General features: G+C 32.5%; 2 protein-coding genes across 2 annotated transcripts; one reads left to right on the top strand and one right to left on the bottom strand.

The window, feature by feature from the left end:
* The first annotated feature begins 117 nt into the window (after positions 1–117).
* LOC106159903 (hexokinase-1-like) lies at positions 118–8054 on the top strand. The gene is made up of 12 exons (XM_086999893.1): positions 118–305; positions 2324–2415; positions 2746–2914; positions 3162–3380; positions 3800–3939; positions 4280–4382; positions 4604–4683; positions 4891–5003; positions 5327–5482; positions 5940–6085; positions 6287–6420; positions 6724–8054. Exons 2-12 carry the CDS (start codon positions 2356–2358, stop codon positions 6811–6813), a joined length of 1410 nt encoding a protein of 469 aa, XP_086856019.1. The 5' UTR covers positions 118–305; positions 2324–2355; the 3' UTR covers positions 6814–8054.
* Positions 8031–10881, bottom strand: LOC106171990 (stefin-C). Its single transcript, XM_013552552.2, has 3 exons — positions 10682–10881; positions 10008–10109; positions 8031–9383 (listed from the first exon to the last, which is right to left on the bottom strand). Exons 1-3 carry the CDS (start codon positions 10748–10750, stop codon positions 9258–9260), a joined length of 297 nt encoding a protein of 98 aa, XP_013408006.2. The 5' UTR covers positions 10751–10881; the 3' UTR covers positions 8031–9257.
* Between the last annotated feature and the right edge of the window lie 97 nt (positions 10882–10978).

The following is a 10978-nucleotide window of genomic DNA, read 5'->3' as shown; positions in this document are numbered from 1 at the left end:
ATACGACCAACACTCTTGCTGTAAAAATGATATAATTTGTGCAAAATTTCACTACTACTCAATACCAACATGTGTATATGATAATTATATACTATATCACGGTTTCCTTTTTATTATACAAATGTGACCAAAATCGTAAAAATACGTTTCGATTAAATGGCTGAGGCGTATCGTGTAGCGCCATCTTTTGCGAAAATATTATTAGGCCGGTGTGTTGACCTAATTACCTGCGAAACACTGGAGGTGTGGAGAGGTCAGAACTTTTCCATTGGACTCCAGGAACATATCAAGTGTGAATTGATCAGGTAAAGCTAATACGTATTTTTTTCATTTTAGGCCTTTTTGTGGCATGATTATTTCATGATTATATTCGTGAATGCACTGCACGATGCCATCTGCCACGTTATTTGTTAAACTTTGTCCTGAATTTTGTGTGCATGTGTAGCACGAAAATTCATGCTTTAGCACTCCTATTGACGATTCTGATTTGACTGGAGCACAGCCAGTACATATCATAGGAGTGCTAACGCATGAATTTTCGTGCTAGTGCGTGTGGTGAAGGAGTGTTTGTGTGTGCGTGTGTGTGTGTGTGTGTGTGTGTGTGTGTGTGTGTGTTTGGTGGGGGGGGGGGGGGGGGGAGGGGCTATAGTTGAGGCTCAATTTTTACATAATTCATTCCCATGTATTTCCAAAACTCATATTGCTGACTTTTATCACCCCGAAATGATGATATCAGATTACTTGTACTTGTAAACTCAATGAAAATCTATAGAATTTATTATTTTATTGTTTATACAGTAGTGTCAGTTGTGCATGTACTTGAATAAATTCCGTTTTAGGGATTAAGGTGGGGAAAAAATAAACTAAAAATTTGTCAGTTCTCTGTGATAGTTATGCTAGTAAACATGTTTGCACTTACCATACATCCCTCTTTTAAATCTCAAAACTATTTTAAGGAAAGATCTGCACAAATATTTGTGCCTTTGAAACAGTAGAGACAGTTTTTCAAAAAAAAAAAAAAAAAAAAACTGAAAAATTCTAATCAAAACAACAAATAATTACATATAAGCCCGGTAGATTTATCCATAACATGGAAACCCAGTTTCATATATATATTGCTCTACAGATTGCTATAGTCGTATGCACCAATGATTATTAGCTCACTTATAGTCATGCATCATAAAAGTTCTCTTGAATATGGTCTCATCCCTATTGTACATTGAATTCCATCTGTCTCAGAAAATTTGAAAGCAATCTATTTCACCAACAAAAGAAGTAGAACTCTGATTTGGTAATTGCTTATAGCCAGTCATCCAAGAGTTGGTTATTATGTGCAGTCTTTATTATGTCCAAGGTGCAGTTGAAATAAGGCTTTCTGTCAAGTTTGAACAAAAGCCACTTTGTGTTCCGGCTTACCTTATGTTTAAATATACAGATGTAATTATTTTTCACTTATTTAAGACATTCCACATTTAAGAAAAATATTCATAAAAAATCTTCTAATAAAAAGATTACATAAGTTTGTAATGTAATGTCATGACTTGCCCTTTGCAAGGACCCTTGGCAATGCAGGTTTTATGACACTTAGGCTTCGTTCACATGGAAAGTCTATTTTCTAAAAATCTATTTTCTATTTGCGGTATCTTGTAATCACGGTCTGTGCCCTGAATAGCCCACGGCGTAATTACTGGCAGCGCGAGCCAGTTCCTTCCAAAGCTGTAATTAATTCTAGGCTGCGCTCGGAGTGATCATAAGATACCGCGAATAGAAAATAGATTTTTAGAAAATAGACCTCCATGTGAACGGAGTCTTAATGTTTATTAGAGGAAAAAACCTTACGGGCATGCAAGAGCAAGAAGGTGAATGGTTTACATACTTGAGTCCTTCTATATAAGGAGGGGCAGGCCCTTAGTTAGGAGGGTTCATGGGATTTGAATGAACTGCCCTTTTTGCCGGAAAAAAGACCCCCTTTGAAATTGCTGGTTACAGGCTTGAGGAGTGATTGGAGGGATGAGTGTGTAAAGTAATTTTGTTGCATTTGAAAATTACACAAAACTACTCATTAAAAAAACAGTGCTGTTGACCAACTTAAGCTGGATCGTGCTCTTTATATATTATATAAGATATATTGTTATGATTTTACAAAACATCATTGGGCATACTGTGGGCATCATAAAAAAAAGAAAAATCAAAACTGAAAACTGAAAACTGAAATTGTGCCTAAAAGAAGGTCACCAACAAAGTATTGATTTCAATGTATGATAAATTTTTTTGAAAATGTGGGCTCTGAAAAACATCTGAACCCTGATTTTCTATTTACTAGGTCTTAACTTGGAAGATTGGAAGATTTTTATCATGGCAACTAACCCAAAATGTCCAAAGCTGAATGTGGAAGACTCAGAAAAGAAACAGAGGGTAAGAATTTGGGTTCATTATAAATATCCCACATTGCAGAATGCTGTAAATGTTATAAACCCTAGAATTTGCTTCTGTTCAAGTTTAAATGACTTATATAATTAAGGTACTGAAATGAGGTCTACTCAAGATTATTTTTAACAAGATACTTGATCTATGCAATCACGATAGATATTGACACAAAGTCAATATGGTATATAAGACAGAGACACAGCATTACCATAACCAGTCTAATTACATAGAATCTTGTTTATTTAAAATGATCTAGGACAAGGTTATGTAAGTGTATATTTTATCAATATTTCTCATCCTTTTTCTTTTATATAAAAGATTTTGGAGATCACAGCCCCATTGCGACTGTCTGATGAGACTGTGAAGAAAGTCATGGATACATTGGATTCTGAGATGGACCTGGCAATGAATAAAGATCCACAGAAGAGGAAACAAAGTAGTTGTCTTTGTGAAAACACTTATGTCAGAGCCCTGTGTGATGGAACAGGTGAATAAAAACATAAAGAATTGTACAACAGGCTGTGAAGAGCAAAGATACTTTTTTCTACTAAGAAGTCATTGTGTTTTTGTTTTTGTTTTTTTTTCTGATTTATGGTGTCTGTCTTCCCCTCTACTAACATTTAAAAAAGAAATTACAACACACTGAAAACATTTTTATAATGCATAAATCATTTGGAGGACATCAAACTAAACTTAGTGCTCCAGTATCACATATCCTGATTGTATTATTACAGAGGATGGAGACTACTTAGCACTTGACCTTGGAGGTACCAATTTTAGAGTGATCCATCTTCAAATGAAGAAAGGCCTCATTACCAGAGATTACTGCAAGGAAGTGAGAATACCCGAGGAAACTCTGTGCGGACCATCTAAAGATGTGTATGAATACATTGCTGACAGCATTTGTGTCTTTTTAGATGAAGAGAACTTGAAGGGGAAGAAGCTACCATTAGGTTTGTAGAGTGTCATTTGCCTTCTTTTTATTTTTATTAAAGCTTAGATATGGCTATACAGAAATTAACCATGCAAGTAGTTGTGGCATCTAGCTTAAAAGTTTGGATGCATTAAAGATTATCTTAGAAAATTAGAAATATATTACAGTCAAATTTCACATCATATCTGAAGCCTACTTACCTTACCCTGAGTATCTGAGGGCACTTAGAACTCCTCTGAGCTACCAGCATTCAGACGGGTAAGTTTCCAGTGTCCTTTGAAACTTGGGGTAGTTCAACCCTAAGAAATTCATTAAAGGCTACAAAATTTTTAATGGTCAGGCTGCTTCCTCGGAAATCACGATGCCAAATGTCATTCAATAAAGTAAAAAAACACCAAAATATTAATTGAGATTGGACTTTTTATACTTTCTTTCCAGGTTTCACCTTTTCTTTCCCAATGACTCAGAAGGGACTGAAAAGCGGTATTCTAATCACATGGACCAAGAGCTTCAGGTGCAAAGATGGTGTTGGAGACGATGCAGGGGCAGCTTTGGAGGCGGCAATGGCAAAGAGGAAGGTAGGTTTGTCTTGTAGTATTTATTACTGTATCTCTTCATATGTGGCTTGAACATTTGTGAGCATTTGAGTTTTTTGTAATATTATTTTACTCTCCTGGGATGTTATTTGTGCTGCCCTGTTCAAAACATAATTGCTTGTAAACATATTAGTTGGATGTATGCAGGAACAAATGAATTTGTAGTTCATGCTGCTCGGTATGTTGCCTTTCTTTTATTCCAAAAGATATATCGTTTTGTACTTTTGTACAATTAAGGGGTTACAGTATAAATAATATTGAAGTGTCTTGTAAATGGTGTTTTTTATTTCAAAACAAGTTATAGTACAACTTTTTTCCGCAGGAGCTAAAAGATGTAGAGTTGGCAGCTATATTAAATGACACAACAGGAACCATCATGGCAGGAGCTTATGCGGACCATAAGTGTTATATTGGGGTCATATTAGGTAGGTTTTCTCATATCTAAATGAATTATTATTGAACTTTTGTGTAAACATTTTGTATCAATAGTCTCTTCACTTGTTTACAGTGAAATCATAAAGGTTTTATATTTTTGTAAAACATCATATTAATTATGTGGTAGATGATTATTTGGAAAAATTAATTTTTCTATTTATTTATTTATCTTGGCAATTTTTACTTTAAAAATTGAATGTGGATATTCTAGGAACTGGGTGCAATGCAAGCTATTTAGAACACATTGAAAATATAGACAAGTGGAATTTACCAATTGAGGAACCAAAAGAGGTAGCACTACTTATTTCTGTCAGAACTTTGTTTTTCTTGTCTCATTGTTTTCAGTCACCAAATCTTGAACAAAATTAAGGCAAAAACAAACATCAAGATACACAATTAAAAAATATATATATATTTGGTAACACACAATCAAAATTTATTTATCGTTTACTTTCATTAGTATATGTATTTGTTATCTATGTAATTTTTTTCTCCCAGGTTGTTATTGATATAGAATGGGGAGCATTTGGAGACAATGGTTGTATAGATTTCATCAAGACAGACTATGATAGAGAAGTTGATAAATATTCAAACCATGTTGGGTCTTTCACGTAAGTGAACTAAAATTTGTCATATTTCAAAAGGAAAATTAAATCTTTTTGCAGAATATTTTTGCCTGTATTAAATGATTGGAACTTGTTTTAAACAGACTACAATGTTGATGGTTAGTTCCTGCTGTAACTGATCAAATATTTTTATCTTAAAATTCAATGATAAAACCAAAGATAACAGTGGTACTCTTACATTGCCATTGTCTTTTTAATTTGTGATTTGATTTTAATTTTGCATATGAGGTACATAGTTTCCAGCTATTTATGTTGGATGCATTATATTGTCTATTTGCTGTAGCTGATTGTTTCCATTCTGTTTGCAGCTTTGAAAAATACTTTGCAGGTATGTACATGGGTGAAACTGTACGCCTCATACTGCTGCATCTAACGCGAGAAGGTCTGATATTTAATGGCAAAGTGTCTGAAACGCTAGGCACACGGAATTCCTTAACCACAACACATGCAACAAAGATAGAAAAGTAAGTTGAAATAAGTTAATCTGTTTGGTTAAGTGTTTTAAGATCTTATATTGTATCTTAGTGTTGCATTTTAACTAAGAATTAAGGTGTCCAGTAACATTGAAATGCCCCAAAGGATCAAAGTTTTTATTTGCAATTTTTATTTCTATTGAAGTGTTTATTTCACTGCAGTAAATTTGAAAATTTATGGTGATTAGAATTTTGTTTTAACAAGGGTTATGTAGAATGGGCCAACATGCACTCTGAACTAACCTCAAGCAAGATACTTATTTTTTAGAGGGAGGGGGAGGCACTGGGTACAATTAAGGGTTCAAAGTTTTTAGAATTATATTGTTCTATAATAATTGCAAACTAGTAATGCCCACCCAGGATACATTTGTGCTAAGTGTAAGGTTATCCAAATTATACCAAATATTTTTCATATGGAGATTGAATTTTTTTTTATTTTTGTCACCAGAGACAATAAAGAGGGTAAAAGTGAGAGGACACTGAAAGTAATAGAGGAGATGGGCCTTAAGGATGAAGCCACAGAGTTTGACATCAGTGTGGTCAAGTACGTGTGTGAAGTGATATCCATAAGAGCTGGCCAACTGGTTGGAGGAGGTGAGTAACCACTCTGGTAAATTAAAGTTTGGTATTGCTTTTAATTAGATAGAGCTAAAATAGAAATATACCAAACTAATAAAGAACTAATAATAAACTTTTAAAGAAGAGAAGAATCTCCCCTGAGGTTTATTCTTGTCCTTTCATTTCAAATTAAAAAAAAACATTATTCTAAATTTATAATAATATTTCTTTGTCCAGCTTTGGCAGCATTGTGCAATAGAATGAAGAGGCCAGAGGTGACAGTAGCTGTAGATGGCTCCCTGTACCAGTATCATCCTAGGCTACACGATTTCTTGATGCAAAACATTGAAAAATTTGCACCAGAAACCAAGGTGGGGAGACATGGCTTCTTAAATTTTCATAAAACAGTACAAAAATAGTCAGTAATCAAAAGATGTTTAAGAAAGAATCTAGCAACCTGTGAAATGTGTTTTGATTTTTTTTTTAATTTGAGAAATGTTTTAACTTCCTTTTTCAGTTTGTTAACATTTTACACAACAAATTTAATAACAAAGTTTTATATGGTTTGGGGATAAAAGGAATTATATAATAAGATTATCTATTTTTTAACTGCTGAAACATGCAGATTGGAAAAACTGTCAGTTTCTTAAATATTTTATTGCATATTATTACAGGTTAAACTGATCCTTGTAGACGATGGCAGTGGAAAGGGAGCCGGACTTGTTGCAGCTGTTGTAGATAGACTTGCCAAGCATGGAAAATAACCTGGATTTGAATTCTAGTTTCTATATTTTATGCATGTCCTTTTTAGAATTACAAATTTTGAGTAAATAATTTTTAATATTATCATTCTGTTTGGAAAAAAAATATTTAAATTTATATATTTTATGCATGCCAAATTTAAGGTAAATAATTTTGAGTAAATAATTATTTTGAATAGTATAATTTTGCATGCAAAAATATTTTGGTAGCCTTATTGGTAAAGACCATGAAAGAAAATTTGAGGTATTTTATATATAGATACATATATTATATTGGTTTGTTTTTGTGGATTAGAGAAAGCCAATTGGAAATATGATAATTAAAATGCAACCACAGGACACTGCCATACTAGCTTTTGTATCCATTTTTATTTTCAAATTATTGTAGAACATATTTTGTAGATAATAGAGCATGATGAGTCATTCCTATGAATCACTTTTTTAATAGTAAAAAATATGCATTTAGAGCATATTAACCTGGGCGTAATCTTATTATTTAAATTACTTATAGCCAACTATAGAAATCGGATGATTGGAATTTTTTGGTTCATTTGATATAAAAGACCTTTAGTATATACAACCAGGAACCTTTTTTGTCATTCTCTTGAGTTGGACTGCCAACACATCATTATTTGACATTTACAGCATACTTGCACCTAATCTGTTAAATGCAAATTAACAATAATACATTGGGATACCTTTTGATATTATGATTGTCTCTGCAAAAGATTATTTTCAGATTCTTTAAAGATTAGTTATGTCTTGTGACATCAGAGAATGACAGTTTAGTTTTGAATATGGAAGGCAGGTTGATGAAGGTTAATTAAGAAATTCAGTAGATTTTAAAATAAGTCTTCAATAATATAAGAAATATTGTGTAACAAATACAGCAAATATTTAAAGTGAATGTGCATGCATGTCTTTTTTCTTGAAAATCAATAGAGAACGCAACCTTTTTCTGTATTCATTTTCTGTATAAATGATTCTATTGAACAGTTTCATTAGCTATGTGCGTTTGAAATTATCAAGAGAGTTTCCGTTTGTCAATGGCTATAGAATATTGACTGACATATACCAGCCATGTACAGTAAATGATTCTGGAATCAAAATGAAGTGATAAATGTCAATTACTGGAATGTGCATTTTTCACATATTTTCGGGTTATGCATACATTTACAAACTGCATGGAAGATATCTGATATAACAAGAACAAAAAGAAATAAAAATTTTCATCATTTATTGAATTGCTGCCTTTTCTTGTTATGGAATTCAAAGTAAGAACTGAACAAATGGAATAATCAAAGTATGTGCATTCTCATATAATAGGTAAACATACATCTTGCTACCTCTGTTACAGTATTTCATACCTTAAGTTTTGAAGAACACAATGCTTAAAAGAACAGCACACTTATTGTACAGTGGTGGGAACTACAATTCTTTTGTCCTTATGCATGGCAACAAGCACTTTTTGAAATACCTTCTTTGGAGTTCCTTCATTAATGGCACCAATTTTATTTTCATTGGTTTATAAAAGAGCATTTTGACAACATTGAATAACTGTTTTATCTTCTATATAAATATAATGACTGGCCTAATCTCATTTTAGATTCAAACTCTTAAATTAGAATTTTTAACAGATACCATAGAACAGAAATAAGATAACGTTAAATGATATACAGTTCAATTCTCTGTTTATTTCCGTTGACAAACAGATAACATTATGTTCAAAGTTGAGTGGTTTAAAACAATGCAAATATGTGTAAATGAGCTTGTAAAGAGGACTTCAATCAATTAAAATTTAATATTATCTTTTCATATCATGATACAATGGTTGAAAATCCAACACTTATGACCTTGTGACTATTGTTACATCACTTGACATCCTCAGTGATTTCATCTTATCTCAAGGACTAGATTTGCACAAAATGGCTAAATCATGTTATTGCTGCAGCACTACAATCTTTCCAAAAATATCACTATTGTCATTACTAAAATGAGTATTAGAGATGTATAAATATACCAGTGCAGTCTCTTTTCATTTATAGATCTAGAAGAACCTCAGAGATATGACCAAAACGATGAAACCCTGTTATCAAGAAATCTAATTTAAAGTCTTCACATAATTGTTGCTTCAGCTATTGAGTTTAGACTATTTGTGTCAATGCCCTAGAATTGTGGCCTTTCTTATTATATAGATATAATAAAGAAAGACCATTATTCTTAGCATCTTATGAAAGCCCTGTTATTGTTTCAACTATTGAGCTATGCTTGTCTGTATTAACATTTACATATATAATTACATCTGAATAAAAATATATTTCATAACCTAATAATGAACCTAGAAGTATTCTAAGACATCCTATGAAAGCACAGTTTTTATTTCAGCTATATATTTATGCTTCATTGTACTGATTCTATGTACTATGTAATCCAGAGCCTCTTTGAACCTAGAAGTACTCTATGGGATCTGCAGCACTTTTCCCAGCTTGAAAACTGTGAACGCTGGGAGCCTCCCCAGTGTGCGGGAGAGGCACAAAGATGCGCACGTGGATGTATTCATCTCCCACCTGTACCTAAAATAAAATGTATTTTTGTTCTTGTTATAAGTATTTGATTCCTCTTTCTAAAAAAACAGGATTGTTGTTATACAGAGATATTATGTTATTGCAAATAATGTACAAAAAACAAAAATTTAATAACAATAGATTAAGTTATAAGTAGAGATACTACAGTCATCAGTTAATCTTATGCAGAACAAAGTTCAATGAAACAATACAATACTACTGTAATTGTCTTTTGAGGAGCATAATCTTAAGTAGGTTACAATAACAATGCTTTGAATTTCTCAGATATGCCTTCTCACTAAAGATAACCATGATGATATTAGTAGTTTTCAATATCTGAACTCCTTTTTGAATAAACTTTTTTAGTCTGATGCTAGCTTTAGAAAGTCTAAGATTGGAGTCCAAACAGTCAGAAATTATCCTTTTCATTTTTAAGAGCAAAAGCAAATCATCTTAAGTATTTTGACATCATATTTATAAGTTGGAAAATTCATTGAATAACAGTACATACATTTTATTGTTTTTAACTGACACAAATTATCTGCAGCACCTTAGATAAAAGTGATATACTTTAAGTCAAAAGTCTAATTCAAAATTACAAATCACACAACTCTTTTAATTTATTCAGCTTACCTTGACAAAATAGTTTGTACCAGCAACTACTTGAGATCTGTAGGAAATGGCTTTACACTCTGAGAAGTTCCTTCCAACTTTCCCTTCTAGTTCTGCTTTCACCTAATAAGATATAACATGTGCACAGTGTCACTGCAACTAACAAGGGATGGGTATCGATTAATTAAGACGTTTATCAAGTTAAAATATCAAGTTCTAGTTGATTTATAAAGTTTAAAAAATATATATATGCAGCTCCCTTGAAAAAAATGTAAATTACAGGCTGATCTGAAATGTGTGATGTGGAATATGCAAAGTTAGTTCTTTTTCCATATCTAATGAATGATGATTCACCCACACATGACAAAAGTTCTGTCGTGTGGAAAGTGGAACGTATCTTTCAAGTTTCAATGACAATGGCGCCAGTTACATTTTGGCAATAGAAATTAATGTGTACATTAAAAGTGCACATTTCTAGAATTTCCACGTGAAATTTAGTGCAAAACTATGCATTGGATACTAATGAATGTGCTTAGATCTGTACTGCAAGTGTATTATCAAACTTTCATACATATTTATAAACCCTATACAACTTTTAACACTAACAAAAGAAAACTTATTTGCATGTGAGTCAAGTCCCTCAACTTGGCAAATTTAACTGTGGAAAAAAGAACGTAAACACGGTTAATACTTACACCATCGACTATTTTTTGAATATCAGCATCAGCATCTTTAACCTCACTGGCACCGCCTGGCATTGACATTTTGGATAGCAAGAGAGTCAGAAGAACAAACCTCAACTAAACGCCACAAAGCAAGAAGTGATGTGAATGACCTGAATCAACCCAAGAGATACCTTTATCACGTGACGTGCACACAAGCATGTGACTCTGAATTGTCACTTTGATTTGACAAAGATCATCGAAAAATTAAAACGATAAATAGGAAAATATCCATATATAGTCATGAAAACGATTTCCGCGTATAAAACG

Source organism: Lingula anatina, chromosome 1 (assembly GCF_051362555.1).
Source record: "Lingula anatina isolate TDL-2025a chromosome 1, LinAna3.0, whole genome shotgun sequence".
Taxonomy (NCBI): domain Eukaryota; kingdom Metazoa; phylum Brachiopoda; class Lingulata; order Lingulida; family Lingulidae; genus Lingula; species Lingula anatina.
The sequence above is the reverse complement of the archived record's forward strand: the minus strand, read 5'-3'. Positions and strand labels throughout refer to the sequence as shown.